Source organism: Camelina sativa, chromosome 5 (genome assembly GCF_000633955.1).
Source record: "Camelina sativa cultivar DH55 chromosome 5, Cs, whole genome shotgun sequence".
Lineage (NCBI taxonomy): Eukaryota > Viridiplantae > Streptophyta > Magnoliopsida > Brassicales > Brassicaceae > Camelina > Camelina sativa.
This window is the reverse complement of record NC_025689.1, coordinates 3,703,833-3,719,494: the sequence shown is the minus strand read 5'-3', so window position 1 is coordinate 3,719,494 and position 15,662 is coordinate 3,703,833. Positions and strand designations below refer to the sequence as shown.

The 15,662-nt window shown below is 36.7% G+C and overlaps 5 protein-coding genes across 7 annotated transcripts; 2 read left to right on the top strand and 3 right to left on the bottom strand.

The window, feature by feature from the left end:
• On the top strand, positions 89–1,126 carry LOC104785320 (probable RNA-binding protein EIF1AD). The gene is made up of 4 exons (XM_010510507.2): positions 89–353; positions 446–521; positions 616–742; positions 830–1,126. The coding sequence occupies exons 1-4, from the start codon at positions 240–242 to the stop codon at positions 1,032–1,034; spliced, it is 522 nt and encodes a 173-aa protein (XP_010508809.1). The 5' UTR covers positions 89–239; the 3' UTR covers positions 1,035–1,126.
• Positions 1,324–2,539, bottom strand: LOC104785319 (thioredoxin-like protein CXXS2). The gene is made up of 5 exons (XM_010510506.2): positions 2,354–2,539; positions 2,111–2,221; positions 1,852–2,004; positions 1,629–1,751; positions 1,324–1,527 (listed from the first exon to the last, which is right to left on the bottom strand). The coding sequence occupies exons 2-5, from the start codon at positions 2,147–2,149 to the stop codon at positions 1,378–1,380; spliced, it is 465 nt and encodes a 154-aa protein (XP_010508808.1). The 5' UTR covers positions 2,150–2,221; positions 2,354–2,539; the 3' UTR covers positions 1,324–1,377.
• Positions 2,645–5,118, bottom strand: LOC104785318. Its single transcript, XM_010510505.2, has 3 exons — positions 4,277–5,118; positions 3,687–3,959; positions 2,645–3,181 (listed from the first exon to the last, which is right to left on the bottom strand). The coding sequence occupies exons 1-3, from the start codon at positions 4,859–4,861 to the stop codon at positions 2,915–2,917; spliced, it is 1,125 nt and encodes a 374-aa protein (XP_010508807.1). The 5' UTR covers positions 4,862–5,118; the 3' UTR covers positions 2,645–2,914.
• Positions 6,322–13,751, top strand: LOC104785316 (autophagy-related protein 18c). 3 transcript variants are annotated; one of them, XM_010510503.1, is made up of 6 exons: positions 6,322–6,792; positions 7,507–7,602; positions 11,401–12,242; positions 12,505–12,754; positions 13,125–13,248; positions 13,407–13,751. In XM_010510503.1, the coding sequence occupies exons 3-6, from the start codon at positions 11,448–11,450 to the stop codon at positions 13,498–13,500; spliced, it is 1,263 nt and encodes a 420-aa protein (XP_010508805.1). In that variant the 5' UTR covers positions 6,322–6,792; positions 7,507–7,602; positions 11,401–11,447; the 3' UTR covers positions 13,501–13,751. The 3 variants fall into 3 exon arrangements, with proteins under 3 accessions (XP_010508805.1, XP_019101227.1, XP_010508803.1); XM_019245682.1 differs by lacking the exon at positions 6,322–6,792 and having other exon boundaries at positions 7,500–7,602; XM_010510501.1 differs by lacking the exons at positions 6,322–6,792; positions 7,507–7,602 and adding an exon at positions 10,793–10,971.
• On the bottom strand, positions 13,642–15,183 carry LOC104785317 (WAS protein family homolog DDB_G0292878-like). The gene is made up of 2 exons (XM_010510504.2): positions 14,617–15,183; positions 13,642–14,393 (listed from the first exon to the last, which is right to left on the bottom strand). The coding sequence occupies exons 1-2, from the start codon at positions 15,083–15,085 to the stop codon at positions 13,846–13,848; spliced, it is 1,017 nt and encodes a 338-aa protein (XP_010508806.1). The 5' UTR covers positions 15,086–15,183; the 3' UTR covers positions 13,642–13,845.

The following is a 15,662-nucleotide window of genomic DNA, read 5'->3' as shown; positions in this document are numbered from 1 at the left end:
TTGGGAATGTCAATAGTATCCTTGGGTTCTAAAGAAAATAACAAAATTACCCTCGTTGAACAAAACAACTCTTCCTTTTCCTTTTACTGTGCTTCTCTTTAGGAATTGGTGCGATTCTACTAAAACGGCTCACGAGTCACGACTGCAAAACCCTAATTTCAATTTTCTTTGTTGATTTTGCTCTTTTCTTGGTTGTAACTTTGTTTTTGGAATTTGAGTTTGAAAGAGTTAGAGAAAAGATGAACAGAGGAAGAAGGAATCTGAAACAAGCGGCGTCAGAGCAGGATTTTACGCTTGAGGAATGTCAAAGCATTGCCCAAGTCGTCTCTCTCAGAGGTTCCAATCAAATTGAGGTATAAAAAAAGAACCTCCTTTTCTCAATTGGGTTTCACTCCTTTATGCAATCTCGCCAATTCGTTGCGTTCTTAACTTGTTGTCTTTGAAGATAATGGATGCAAAAGGAGAGAACTCATTAGCATTGTTTCCAGCTAAGTTTCGTGAGAGCATGTGGATCAGACGAGGTAAATAAATTTCGTGTTTTTTTTATATACAATGATGTTACTTGATTCAGTTTGAGATGGTGTTTGATGTTGTTTGCTACACACTGATTTGCAGGAAGCTTTGTAGTGATTGATCATACAGGAAAAGAAAAGGCACAAGAGTCTGGTAGCAAAGTTACATCTATTGTTTGTAAAGTTCTCTTCTTTGAGCAAGTCCGTCTCCTTCAAAAGTCTCCGGAATGGTAAAATAAAGCTTCTTTCTTTTGTTCTGCATCAATGGCATCTGAATTTGGGCATAGCTTATGCTAGTTTGGATATGGTGAATGCAGGCCAGAAATCTTTAAAGATACTAAACCGATTCCAGCTGATGAAAGCTCTCATATACCTATTCCACAGCAAGAAGATGATGGTGAAGTTGATTCAAGTGATGATGATGATGGCATGCCCCCATTGGAAGCAAACACAAACAGATTGAGACCGTTTGGAGTGAAATGTGACGCAGAAACAGATTCAGGGTCAGATTCTGATTCATAGTTGCAAGTTGTATCTTATTTAACAGTATTGTAACCAACATAGAGCTGCTGACAAGCAGAGTTTTTGATTTGCAATAGAATTGATTTTGATTATTGATCTCTATGGCTCACAGAGAACTCTATGGCTCACAGAGAATGCCCTTGCATCCTATTTTCTTTTTGCAATCTTTGGAAACTTCAAAATGTCTATTAAGGCAATATGAACATACAATAATTAGAGCCATGTCTAAGATTGAGATTAAAACTATAACAACAGAAATCTCAGGTGATACTATCATAATCTGCAATCAAACTACTCGAAACCGTTTCTTTGTATAAATTCGGACATGGAAACTAGATTACAGTTAAGATTGTCTGAGAAGGATCTCTGCAACTGCTGCAGTTTTCTTCTGAAGCTCTGCAGCATCACCACCTACAAGTTTATCCATTTGCCTCCCATCCTTAAGGAACACTACTGTTGGAGTTGCTTCCACGTTCCATTCATTACTAAACTCCTGTTTTACACATATGTGTTAACCCACAAATCCCTCAGTTTCGAGCTCCCATCTTTACACGAAATCATTTTGGAAGGAACAGAAGTTTTTTGTTTACTTACAGCGAGCTCTTCGACGTCTATAGTGACAAATATCATTGATGTGTATGTGGAAGCAAGCTCATGGTATATTGGTGCTATCTTTTTACAAGGTAAACACCATGAAGCCTTAAAATTCACTACGAGCTGTTTCATGTTACAAAGAATCAGATCATATCAAGCTATTTTGCAGAGGAAGACTGTAAACCAAAAAAAAGAGAGGCAAATCGTAAGAGGAAGAGCTTACAATGTTGCCATTCTTTTTAGCTTCTGTCATCTTCTCCTCCCACTTCTCGATTCTACTTACGGGATGGACCTTCCCTTTTATAAAGCCGGACCCTTTTTGGCTATAAGCTTGAGTCTTGTTCTTTCTACTGCAACAGCATATACATGACCACACCTGTTTAAGAACATGAGAGTTATGAACATTTTTTTCATATAAATTTACTAATTGGTTTTGACCTGAGCTCCTTAAAACTTGTCAATTTCTGGGGGTAAGGTCTTACCTTTCTACAACAAGGAATTCTTGTACAATGATTCCCCATTAACTCTTTACACACGACCAAAATCTATCACCATTAGTTCTTGTACGATGATTCTGGGAGATCATTAGCTCTCTGAATCAACAGCACAAACAAAAACCCTTTTCTTAGCAAATGCTAAACAGAAAAGGAGAAAACTACAGATGAAAATGAAGGACCAGCTATTTAGGGTTGATTATTAAAGGAAGCAAATCGAGAAAGGATTACCTCTAGGTCAAGCCAACTTCAGATTGCTCGTGTTCTTGCCTCATAATTAGTTTCAGCCTCAAAGCCAACGGGCAAAAGATAAAGCCGAGATGATCAAAGAATTCAAGATCAAAAAAATTCTGTGAAAAGATTCAGAAACATCAACAAGAAGGATCAAGAGAAGGTTCAATTTAGCCAACAAAACATCTTTTATTTCTTTGGGATACATCATACATGCGATGGGAAAATGGTTTAATTAACCAATAATTAATGGCTAATTTTGTAGACCAGAACTGGTTAAAGACAAATCTCTTTGTGCTGCTGCTGTTGTGCATTTATTAAGCTTAAACCGGTAAAAACATGGAAGCCAAAAGTTGTAAACCAAAAGATTACATAGCACAGGCTGCTCTAACAGAGAGACACATCTTCGCATGAAGAATCAGTAATCATAATAGCATCCTCTGATAAACATAGCCACGGAAAATTATTTCTCGAAAGTTAGCAACAAAAAAAAACTGGGGTTTGTGGTGTTGTTTTTATATCCACTGAAGAAGAAACGTTTTCTGGGGAAGAAAATATGAATTATGAGCTCTCTTTCTCGAGCTTCTCGATCTCTTCACGGTGCTTTCGTTCGGCTTCTTGAAGTTCTCTTTCAGCGTCTTCTTCCTCCTCAATTCTATCAAGATTATCGAACTCCTTAGTTGCTGCCATGGCTTTCACAACAGGGTCTCTTAACACAGAGATTAAACCACCACCAATTCTGTACTCTTCTTCATCGCCAATCAGAAATAACCGTTGGTCTGGACCAGACGCCATTGGAATATCTACCGCCAAAAGCTTCATGTCATACTGAGGAAACAGACACATGAACATGAAAAAGTTAACCAAAACTCACAATATATGGGAATAACTGGTAAAAGGGATTCTCTGATGATATGACAAAATGAAAGACCTAAGTAACCAGACAGACAAACGCAATGTCAAGTAATCTCAGTATCCAAATGTTACATATACAAGCCTAAAGTTTTAGTTGAAACACATTGCGCTACCATCACACTTTCCAAACTACATAGAGAGATTCATTGAAACACTCTCCGCTTGCAACCAAAATGTCCAACCAACCTTAGAAAATCTACACCCAAAACAATCAGCCAAGAGATCCTTATGAACTGATCCTTCGCTATTTGCTCTCTAGCCAATTCATAACAGCTCTAATCTACTACATTCAGTCCTAAACTAGACACAGTGAAGCTATAACTTCTTCAAAGGTTATTACAATCCTTAAGATTACAACGCAAGCAAACACAGAAGAAGGTTGAGTAAACGAGGAAGTGTGAAGTTGAGAAAGTGAAACCTGGCCTTTCTTCTTCTTAACTTCAACGCTAACAAGACCCTTTCTCTCAGAACCCTGAACGGGGAAAAGGAGAAAGCAGCGCTTGCTCCTTATTGTTGGCTTGAATTTCTTAAATGTTATGCCACCACCTGACATCACATAAGCTCGTAAATCTGATCCTGCCAGAGGAGCACCCATAACTTCTAGAATTTCAGCTGCCGTATTGATCTTCCTCATGGTCATTCTATAAACTTTATCGGGATTAATTGTGAACCTTGCGCGGAGGTATAGTCCCTATTATTAGAAATATGCAGAATAGCTGTGAAGGAGTGATTTCTATATGATGAATATAACAGCAACAAAACCATATCATATAGCAGTTTTTGCATTATACACCGTGAAACTATCCTCTAATCGTGGTAAATTCAAACCAATATCATTGCAAGCTCCAAATCCATTCACTATCAAGTATCAACCAATAACCCTACAGAGACATTCCTAAATTTCATTCAATACAGAACAACTTCATGGCACTGACGTGGGAAAACATTGCAAATTCAACACTGAAAGAGCACTAAGACATGGAACAACCCAACAAGATCGGAACTTACAGAAAATGCTACGATGGCAGAGGAGAGTGCTAGAAACCCATACTTAGCCATGCCCTCAGAGAGGCCAACAAATGTACTAGCAATTCCAAACATAATCCTCCAAAGGAAAATACACACAAAAACCCCTCCAGCTCCAATCACAAAAAGACTATTCTTTTTCCAAAACCCATCAATGTGCAACCCTAAAGCCTCACGGTATCTACCAAAAGTAGAACTAACAGCTTTAACAGGCTTCTCAACAACCTTCCTCGCAAAATTCCCATCAACCTTTCGGAATCCAGTGCTTTTAGTGGATACCAATCTAAACGCCGATGCAAAACTCAAATTCACACGAGGCAAACCCAAAGCCTGCAGCTTTGGACTGAGCTTAGGAGGAGAGGACAGAATCTGAGATAACCCCACGTTTGTATAAGTGGGTTTCGAGGATAAGCTAAACTTAGACTGAAGCTGGGAAACACCATTGGAGGGAATAGCTGGAGAAGACAAAGCCGATGGGTTTGAGCGGGTAATGGTAACAGGGTTGACCCGTGTGTAATGCAATCGAATAAACCCTTGAATTGCTTTAAAGTCCGATGCTTTCACCATCTTATATTGCCTTTTTAGATCGATCTCACGAACACGACACAAAAAGATCCTAACTTGGAGTGATCAAAACTGATTCAAAGTCACCTCGACTCAAAAAAAAAAAAACTGATCAAGCAAATCAAAATCAAATGCAACAACATAAGTAAAAGATCACAAATTGGGATCGAAGAGATCAAATCAATCCCTTGAAGAAAGCCAACGTCTTCCCATTGCCGAAGCTTTTTTTTTTTCTTTACTGTTCTTGACGTCAATGACAATGGTGATCGAATCGAAAGAAAGATCGGGTTGACCCGGTCCGAGCCAGGTCAGATCGGGTCGGGTCGGGTGGGGTTTAATTAGTTATCGGGTCTTTTTTTCTTGAACCAAGGAACAAGCACAAGAGACAATAGGGGCCACAAAGTGTATAAGTTCAAAACTCCATGCCCACTACTATTCTGGTCGGTTCGCAGATGACAGGTTGGCGGAAAGGGTGAATTTGTCATTTCATAATGTTTTTTTTTTTTTTTTTTGATGATTGGTGTTTTTCACTCGACAAGAGTGGGGGTGGACGAAGGACTATGAAATAATTCTATCTCAATTGGGATAATCTAAATATGAACAGCACACCCACTTATATATTTTTGTTGAACAAGAATGTGAAATTAACCCTTGTATCTTTATTTACCAACATGGCAACATGCATGTGTTTGGTTTATATGTGTGTGTGTGTCTAAAGCTTGTTTGTATCTTATAGAATTGATTTAGACATTATAGAAAAGCTAATCTGATGGATATGCATATGCTTTTTTATCAAAGGTATAACATACACCAAATTTAACACTATTTTTGTTTGTTATGGCATTATTAGTAATAATCAATCAGATAAACCAACATGAATATTCTGTAAATTAAACTGATCTTTTAAATGTAAAAAGAAATAATAACTATTGATAAATACATGTTGCGATGCAACAACATGTAAATAATGATATCCAAAAAGAAAAGAGAAGAGACAAATGTTTGAATTCTAAGTCAAATATGCAAGAAGTACATATATACATCTATATGATCACCTCCATACTGAAGATGTAAAACTTATGATACGTTCACGAGATTTTTCAATAATTGAATCTGCGAATTGCGATGTTTATAATTGTTTCACTTGGAGGAATTATTATACACAATAATTGATACTTTGTGTTCACGAGTTTGGGAGATTCTTGAATGCATAAAGACAATGATACTACTTATTTTTTTTGGGACCAATTATATTATATACACTAATCATCCTCAGTGTCCAATAATATGATTTCTAGCTACTACTATGTCATCTGACTCATCTCCCGTCCACTCGTTAATCGATATCTAAAGCTTTAATTAAAAACATAAAGATAGAATAAATATATATAAACAAATTAAAGACTTAATTTGATAAAACATTATCTAAATTCTCAGCTCTTGCACCTCTCATTAAATGTGATCCAAAAGAAACCTTAAAAAGCTGGCCGGTGAACTTCTTGATAGCTCTCTCCCATCAAAAATCAATTATAATCATCCCCCTAAGAAAAAACCTGAAACACAAACACAAAACTGTACAAGTCACCATCTCTCTCTGTCTCTCTTTCTCTCTCATGTATGTAAGATATGGTGAGATATGAAGAAACAGTTAGCTTTCCCTGAAACCCATGAAGACAATGACTCAACATCACCACCATCATCATCATTCATCATCATAAATCCTCATCTCTTTTTGGTTGTCCCTTCTTTGAACCACACCACTTGCTAATAGCTAGTTGCTAGTTGCAACAGCCACCTACTTCTCATTTTTCTATAAGTTACCGTCTCCACTTATAGTTTCAGCGCTTTAGGGTTGAGAAGATTAATTCCACCAGAAGAGCTAGCTAGGGCTTTCAGACAGCTCAGAAATCTGAGTGTGAAACATCAAGAACCATGTAAGAGTCTCTAAGAGTTTTCTCTTGTCTAATTATTACATCTACAATGGGTTGTGTCTTGCTTGAGATCTATTCTCTCAACCACGATTTCTCGGTTCACTGCTTTTAGGGTTTATTTCTCCTTGTCTTATGATCTTTTATTACCACTTATGGTTTGCTTCATCATTTTTTTTTTTTTGGCCAAAAGGCTTGCTTCATTCAGATCCTAATTATCTCTCTTTCCCTGCCCACAATAAGATATCTTTACTTTTAGGGTTTTTCCCCTTGTCTAAATCTAAGGCATGTAATTAATATGCAATTTCTCTGATTTTGGGCTTCAATCTCTTGCACAAACCCTCTAGAATCTGAGATCTCATGGGGAAAAAAGTGAATATCTTGGTCCAAATTTAATCTTGTATTGTTTTAAGTGTGGTAAAACCAGAGATTACGTTTGTTTAGTGTTTCTATATATTTTCCTATTTTATTTTCTCATGATTTGCATTGACTATGGTGGAATCTTTACACACATGATTTGGACCTGTCTGTTTAATTAGGTATATATTTACTCAAGTAGTTATTATTAATGTCGTTATTATTGTGGGGACTGTTCATCTGCACAGGGCTTACATCACTCACAAACCAATTTCATTTTTTTTAAAGAGAAAAAACATAAAAAAATGTTTTTATGATTTCAATGTTTGATGAACAGTTCGTCCTTTGTCTCTCTCTTGGCAGCCTCTTCTTGACAAGACCCATCACTGGTCTTACTTCAACAGTAAAGCTTGCTTGTTTCTGTGAAGTTTCAAAAATAACACTCGGCTGCCAAACTTTGTAAGTGGGTTCGTATATACAAATATATATATACTTGCTAAATTAGTAGACATTCTAATTCACTGCTGAGTGCTGATGCATATATAAGTACATGCAATGACATTTCAAATTAAATGTTCACATAAGTACATAGGAAGTTGTCTTGGTCACATTTGTCTTGTTGTCGATGGCCCATTATAAGCAATGTGTTTGCAAACTATATCCCATGCCTAAGTATCCTTCTGTAAAATCAACTGAACACAATCATACGTGTGGGTGTGGCCCTTCATAGTTTCAAAAGAATACATATATATGAGTCGAGGTCAAAATAGTTAGATATAGAAGGAGATTCTTTCAGTCCAGTCATGGATAGAAAAAGAAGAGGGTAGAAATATCTGCCGACTCATCCATCCAAACACTCGTGGTAGACAAAATATAGATTTTAAACCGCAGTGACTGTGTGAATGATGCGGGAGATATTTTGATCCTTCTTTATCTGTGTTTGGACTGAAGGGAGCTCCTTCTTTTTTCTACAATTTTTCGTTTTTTATCAAGATCTGGATCATATATCGATTTGCATATGGACACGATGATTTCAACTGAACTGAACTGATATTTGGATTTGCGTTTTCTATACTCGTTGAACCACATATGTGATCCAAAGAACATAACCCATATGGTTTAGGATTTGAGTCGTGTCCACGTGCTGGAGAATCTAGCCACTTATCACTAGGGTTGCATTAAAGGTGCTTATAGTCATGTATAAAAAGTAAAGTTTTCTTTGAACGATGTATATCAGTATATATATATCATTCTAAATCAAATCTTCGGTTATGACTACGGACGGATATGTATTACGATGGTCCTTGTTAAATACTAATTTTAGATGTTGTGTTTGGAGTTTTGGACAGTGAAGAAGTAACATGTTTATAGTATCCATTTTTCCTCTCTATATTATTAGATGGGTTAAGAGATAGTATTATTTATATAGTATGATCTCATTAATCGTAGTAATATTATAATAGACGTAGCGTTCTTGCCTTATTCGTATTCTGCAAATTAAGTAAGACTAATTTTGTACTTGTTATTTGTATATTCCCGATGTTTGGAGATGGAGCCATGCATGGTTCACACCACTTTACATCGTCCTTTGAAAGGAAAAAAAAATGATATATTTACATCTTGAAATTAATTATTCCTTTTTGGCTTACAAGTGTTAGATTTCAACTTTTGTAATTATATACAGTGCGTCGTCACTACAGAATTCTTGAATTTTTAAGCGTTTTTTGATGCCCTACGTCTCCAAATTAAGTTTCATGGAACTGAATCAACTGGTTAATTAATGCCGATTGCCGATATTAGACGAAATAAAGGAAGTGGATATCGAATCGTACATCATATATATATATATATATAATCAATATGAGTATATGACTATCTATATGAGTCATATGAAAATATTAATCCGAAAATAGAGTATAAAATTTGCAACCAATTTAATTTGTATAAAAGTTTATAGACCCGTGCGCGATCTCGAGTCGTTATTTAATAATTTATCAAAGCCAAAGGTGTATTTGTGTGGTTCATGTATTTTGTCTGCAATAATGCAGATATGGAAACATAGCAAGTAGATATATATGGAAAATTTATCATCATGTGATCATCCAACTCACAATTAGTATATATTAAATAGAAAAGGCATACATCATTTGTTCGAAGGAATGAAATAATTAACAATTATCATAATAATGAACTAGGGTTTAGAAATTATTTTAGGTCAGGCCGGTGGTTACCGACAAAATGTTTCATCTTTTTACGTGTCGCAACCATTAATGGTTTCAATTTCCCTAGACATTTCCCAAAAACCCATCACGTTTTTATGCTTCATATGTACATGTAATAATATTCCCAATTCTTGGTGAGTGGTACTCCAAAAAGTACAAATATTATACTATACCTGTATAAAAATGATCTACGAATATGTTTTCAAAATATTTGTGACAATATAATCAAAATGTAAACTTTACACCTCTATTGCAATTTAAGACAAAGTTACTGTGAGCAGGGGCGGAACTAGAAAAAAATATTAATGGGTGCAGAATGCTCTTAGGTGGAGTCGAACATAGCACCTATGATCAATTCTAGGGTAAATTCTAACCATTTTGCCACTTTACTTACATTATTTAGTTTAAAAAATTTACGTATTTCTATACTTACTGGGGGCAACTGCCACCACCAACCTCAACGTGGGTCTGCCACTGACTGTGAGAATTTATGCTCTCTCAAATCTCATTATTCAGACTCGGCCACAAAAGAGGTAATGGAGCTAATAAAGAACTATAGAGTGATACAAAACAACAACCCAAATGTACGAGTTCAACCAATAAAAAATCCCTACGTCTCTCCAGAATCAAATTTCGGATATACTATTTGTTCATGCTCTTATTAGTTTGAATAAATCTTGTGCATGAATTTATTTCTCTCTAATTCTAGCTAGCAACTTTGAGATTAAATAGAAACAATGTGAACTAGAACATGACAACGAGTTGTTGAGTAAAAATGGGGGACCTTAATTATATAGCTACAATGAAAATGCGATTATAAGACTAAGTTTCTAACTGATGAAACTTTTAAAAATGATTAAACAAAAGCTATACCATGAAAACACAACGAAACAATAAAATTTTGGTCGAGGTTGGTCAACAACTTGCTATTTTAGTAATTAGGAAATTTGCAATTTATGGAGTGGAATATTATTACTATGAGACTACTAATGAAACTTTAATTCAAAACAGAATCAAGTGATAATTGGTCCATGTCTCCCTCTCTCGGAAACTGGGGCTTTATGTTTTTTTATATATGTATGTGCGCATTGAACAAAGAGAGTGAGTGAGAGAGAGTGTTTATTGGGGTTCTCACTAAATTTACATAGCCAAATCACTTTTTTTCCAAATATGGATTGGTTTGTCTCCAAAAGTGAATTTTCCATTTTTGGTATATTTACCATATTACTATTTCAAAAAACGGCACCACAGCATCATCCACCAAATAAAAACGACACGAGTTGTTTTTTCTTTCTAAGAAAACGGTAGACACGTGATTTTTGGTGGATGGGTGACTAAAAAAGAGAACCAATAGCTGGCGGCCCACTTGGAGACATAAATAGCCCATCTTTGCTAACCGACTAATAAATTTCGAAAATAAAAACAACAAACCGGAGAATTGAACTTCGACGAAAGATAAACTTACCGGTAGATTCAGGGAAAAATCAAAATCAGCAGACCTCAGAGCGTGTTCCGTGTTCGTTGCAATTGAAATTGAAACTGAAGCTTTCGAGATTCATCGTAGATCTCGTTGTTGTTACTCGTCGCTTTGATCTCTTTCCTGTTGGTGAGAGGATTCGTTTCTCTCCTTTGCTAATGTTTTAACTTTGAATCAACGATTCGTGTACAATTTTAATTCCCCCGATGATTGTGTTAATTTTTTTCGATCTGGATATTAACTAGTATGCGATAGTGTTTATGTATTTTGATTTATGAAATTTGAATTCGCTTTTAGTATACACTGCAGAATTTTACCAGTTAGTTAATGTGGTACCTCTGAAAGTAACTTTGTAATTTTTGCCTCTGTGTAGTAGTATTGATCTGAGTCCAAGTTCTGCTTTGCATTGTGGTGAGGTTGCATATGATGATTCCGTTAAGTATCACTGAGGCATTTGTTTGTTCTGGTTTTGGTTTTGAGCTATGTATTATTAGCATAACTGCGATATTATGATGTTTTTGGCATGACTTTAACTTTTAAATTTTACTATCTTTTCAGGTCCGGTTACTGCCTTATCTTTTCGTGGTTATTGATTTTTGATATGAATGTGGTGTAGTATTGTAAAGGATCGAAAAAGAATGAGTTCAACTGTTTCAAATCCCCAAGGGGTTCTGCAACCTGATGGTGGTTATGGTGGTCATGAATCCAGAAGTAACAGCAATTCTGGCTCTTTTGTGCGTCCGGAATCAGAATCTAATGAAAACGAGGAAGCGGAGTTGGTTTCTGTGTCTTGGAACCAGGATTCTAGTTGTTTTGCTGCTGGAACGAGTCATGGTTTTCGTATATATAACTGTGAGCCTTTCAAGGAAACTTTCAGGCGTGAGCTGAAGAATGGAGGGTTTAAAATTGTGGAGATGCTTTTCCGAAGCAATATATTGGCGCTTGTTGGTGGTGGACCTAACTCTCAGTACCCTTCAAACAAAGTACTGATTTGGGATGATCATCAGAGCCGCTGCATCAGTGAATTTGCATTTCGGTCTGAGATTCGTTCGGTGAAACTAAGAAGGGATCGGATCGTTGTTGTTCTTGAACATAAGATATATGTTTACAATTTTATGGACCTAAGACTTCTTCATCAGATTGAAACTCAAGCAAATCCAAGAGGTTTATGTTGCCTTTCTCATCATTCAAATACATCTGTGCTGGCTTGCCCTGGTCTTCATCGAGGAGAGATTCGAGTTGAACATTTTGGGCTTAACATGGTACAAATCATAAATGCTCATGATTCCAGTATTGCGTGCATGACCTTGACGCTGGATGGTTTGTTGCTCGCAACTGCCAGTACAAAGGGCACGCTGATTAGAATCTTCAATACCATGGACGGAACTCGTTTGCAAGAGGTGAATATGAATTTACTCATTATTGATCACTACATCATCTGTTTTGCAATCACATAAATAAAGCAAAATCAGACTTTGAACAAATAGATCTGTTCTGACTTAATGAGTTGTAACTGACAAACCTGCTTTATGGTTTTTTTTGTTAGTAATAAGTTCACTCAAGTGGAGAAGTCCCATTCCTATGTTAATGAAATTAGTTGATAGAAGCCACTTTGATGCTCGTTACTAATGCATGCTACAATTCAATGCTGATTCTTTACAGGTGAGAAGAGGAGTGGACAGGGCAGATATCTATAGCATTGCACTTTCACCAAACGTGCAGTGGCTGGCAGTATCAAGCGACAAGGGGACTGTTCACATTTTCTCTCTTAGAGTTAGAGTAGTTGGGGAGGATTCTCATTCCACTGAAAATGCTGCTCTCCTGACACAGCAAACTTATTCTAATTCTCTGCAAGGCCTTGTTTCTCCAACCACTGGTACCAATCCTGGTTCGTCATTATCGTTTATGAGAGGTAAGCAAAACTTTAATTCCCGAATTAAATATGATGCCTTGCTTCTTCTTAGAGTTGCTTTTGGAACAATGGAAGACACCAAATCATTTTTCATTCTTTTCTCATGACACAGCCGAGAAAAGGTTATTTGTTTTCTAAAAACTAATGGAGTGGGAACAATGACTATGCAGTAGCTCTAAGTTCAAAAGATCTATTCCCTTCATACTAGCATATTGCTCGGATTATGAGTTACTGTTGACATTATTCTGTCTTCAATTTATTATCTCTCCCATTAATGTAGAGTTGGGAAGACTAGTGTTTGGAGTGCTGTTGTGAAACCTTACAATTCATTGCCTCCTTCTTACCTAACATGTAGAGACTCTTCTTGCAGGTGTTCTGCCAAAGTACTTCAGCTCGGAATGGTCATATGCACAGTTCCATGTATCAGAAGTCACACAGTTCTTCGCAGCATTTGGCAGTCACAACACGGTTGCTATTATCGGGATGGATGGAAGGTATAATAGGCCCATTGTGATGTCTCTTAGATATATCCCATTTGCTGTTCTATCACGACCAAGAATCTTACAACAGAACAATTTCAGTAGTTGTACATATATAAAAATCACCCTCAGATCTCTGCTCAGTTCTCACTCGTGTTTTCTTGTGCTCGCAGTTTCTACAGATGCAGCTTTGATCCGGTGAACGGGGGAGAGATGGGACAGCTAGAGTATTTCCACTTTCTAAAGACGGATAACCGCACCCAATAAGTCAGATTCATGCTCCAATCACTCCTCTAAGCCTCTGTACATAACCATGTCTATGTAAATAGATTTGGTGAGAACGCATAAGATTTGATTCTTGCATATTGCTGTTTTGAGTGAAGGACATGCATATTGATTGGGAATATGTACATAGAAAGATTTTATTCGCAACAGTTTGATTCTAAACACTGTTATGTAAAGTTTCTGATAACACAATATAAGGAGTAATAACAATTGAAGAAAACAGCTTCATCGAATTCCCAGGAAACATCATAACATATACGAATAATCTACAATGAGTGTTTTAGATAATTTTACAATACAGCCATTTTGAATCGAGCTATTGCTGCATCAGAATGGGGGATCGATGGAAATGGAGACACTTGGGTGAGGTAAGGTTGAAGGTAAGTCGAATCCTGACATAAACTCACCTCCATATAAACCTGCAGCAGCTCCAACTACTGCACCAGCTCCCAATCCAGCAGCAAATCCTAGTCCAGGCCTTGCATATCCTCTTCCCGCTCCTCCTGGTGCTCCTCCAGATGATGATGGTATATTTGTAACATTCTCTGATTTCGGGATGTTTGTTGGCATGTACCCTGAGTTCATAGGTGGTGGTGGCTGCATTGGTGGAGGATAGTAAGGTTGTTGCATTTGTGGGCTGGTGTGGTTCATAGGAGGGTTAGGCACTGATGAGTGCTGCATTGGTGGAGGATAGTAAGGTTGTTGCATTTGTGGGTTGGTGTGGTTCATAGGAGGGTTAGGCACTGATGAGAATGGGTTCGAATTGTTTGACTGGTTCATTGAAGCAAATGGATGCTGAGATGGACCAGCCATGTAATCTTGTCCTGAAGTGTTGTAATCCGAGTTGTTCGAGAGCATGACTCCTCCAAAATCCCCTGCGCAAAAGAAAGAACAGAAGAAAAAGCATGACTTCTCTTTCCCAGACAAACCCATCTTGAAACGTCAAGACTCAGAAATTGGGATCTTCGGAAACCCAACCCAAGTGTCAGGTTCTATAAGAATTGAGTTACAGGAGACAAAAGCAGCACCGAAGTTGGTTTTTTTTTTGCTGCAGATTGATTGATTCCACTAAAAGGTAATTGTCAGTATCAACATTACCAGTAAAAACCCCAAAGTCCTCTTGTTCTGCAGAGATACGGATGGAAATATCAACAAAACCTTGAGGCTTGCTCGAGTTCTGCTTCCTAAGCTGATAGCTTCCAGTTTCTTCAACTACAGCTTTCGAAGAACTCTCTTGTTGCTTATACTTAGTCAAAAACTCCTTCAAGGAAACAGTAGCAGAGCCATGAAGCCTCTTCCTCAAGAACAAGGGTTCTCTGCTATAAACCTCGACGTGCAAAACCGATTTCGAATCCTGAACCGCGGAATCATCGAGCAAAGTAGCAAACTTTGTTCTCCAAACAGGATTGTCTGATCTTGAAGCATCGATTGTGGTGCAGTACTTGTCTTCTGGATCAAGCCACCCGACGGCGTACCATTGGTGTTTCAGTAGAGAGGATCCGATTCCGATTCCAACACGGAGCCCTCGAGCTGATATCAAACAGATTTCAACCAGTATTTTCCCCATTTGATTTTGGATTCGGACTCACGACAAAAAGCTAAAGTTTGGAACTTTGAATCTTGTTTCGACGATGAACTGAAGTATGAAAGAGAGAGGAACATAAACTTCGGAGTTCGGACAACTATGAGACAAAAAAAAGGTCGAAAATGTTCATCTTTTTGGTTTGATCCGTAATTAAAAAAAAACAAAACAACAGGGACTATGTTGCAATTTAATCTTTAATTTAAATTTCTATACAGTAAAACCTCTATAAATTAATATTCTATAAATTAATAAATATTATAAATTAATAGATTTTGCTAGTCCCTAGTCGAGACAGTGTAAAAATTAACAAAATTCGATAAGATAATAAAATAATAATTTTTTTGAAATCCCCATGTAAAATATGGTCCCAATAATATCATAAATTAATAATCATGTAAATTTACATGATATATATATATATATATATTCTGATATAGTAAAATATGTTTCTCTTAAACCTCATATATATAAAACAATTGTTATGTTGTATCTTCAAACTATAATGATATAAAATATTCTATAACATTTCATAAAACAGCTAAAACTTTTTAAAATTTTC

Excerpts from the sequence above, each read along its gene's own strand:
- LOC104785320 (XM_010510507.2), top strand. The coding sequence starts at position 240 with ATGAACAGAGGAAGAAGGAATCTGAAACAAGCGGCGTCAGAGCAGGAT. Across the intron at positions 354-445 it reads GAGGTTCCAATCAAATTGAG|ATAATGGATGCAAAAGGAGA; the intron begins GTATAAAAAAAG and ends TTGTCTTTGAAG. Across the intron at positions 743-829 it reads CTTCAAAAGTCTCCGGAATG|GCCAGAAATCTTTAAAGATA; the intron begins GTAAAATAAAGC and ends TGGTGAATGCAG.
- LOC104785319 (XM_010510506.2), bottom strand. The coding sequence starts at position 2,149 with ATGGGGAATCATTGTACAAGAATTCCTTGTTGTAGAAAG. Across the intron at positions 2,005-2,110 it reads GAATTCCTTGTTGTAGAAAG|GTGTGGTCATGTATATGCTG; the intron begins GTAAGACCTTAC and ends GTTCTTAAACAG. Across the intron at positions 1,528-1,628 it reads TAGACGTCGAAGAGCTCGCT|GAGTTTAGTAATGAATGGAA; the intron begins GTAAGTAAACAA and ends TGTGTAAAACAG.
- LOC104785318 (XM_010510505.2), bottom strand. The coding sequence starts at position 4,861 with ATGGTGAAAGCATCGGACTTTAAAGCAATTCAAGGGTTTATTCGATTG. Across the intron at positions 3,960-4,276 it reads CTGCCATCGTAGCATTTTCT|GGACTATACCTCCGCGCAAG; the intron begins GTAAGTTCCGAT and ends TTCTAATAATAG. Across the intron at positions 3,182-3,686 it reads TTAAGAAGAAGAAAGGCCAG|TATGACATGAAGCTTTTGGC; the intron begins GTTTCACTTTCT and ends CTGTTTCCTCAG.
- LOC104785316 (XM_010510503.1), top strand. The coding sequence starts at position 11,448 with ATGTGGTGTAGTATTGTAAAGGATCGAAAAAGAATGAGTTCAACTGTT. Across the intron at positions 12,243-12,504 it reads ACGGAACTCGTTTGCAAGAG|GTGAGAAGAGGAGTGGACAG; the intron begins GTGAATATGAAT and ends GATTCTTTACAG. Across the intron at positions 12,755-13,124 it reads GTCATTATCGTTTATGAGAG|GTGTTCTGCCAAAGTACTTC; the intron begins GTAAGCAAAACT and ends CTCTTCTTGCAG.
- LOC104785317 (XM_010510504.2), bottom strand. The coding sequence starts at position 15,085 with ATGGGGAAAATACTGGTTGAAATCTGTTTGATATCAGCTCGAGGGCTC. Across the intron at positions 14,394-14,616 it reads GGACTTTGGGGTTTTTACTG|GGGATTTTGGAGGAGTCATG; the intron begins GTAATGTTGATA and ends TCTTTTGCGCAG.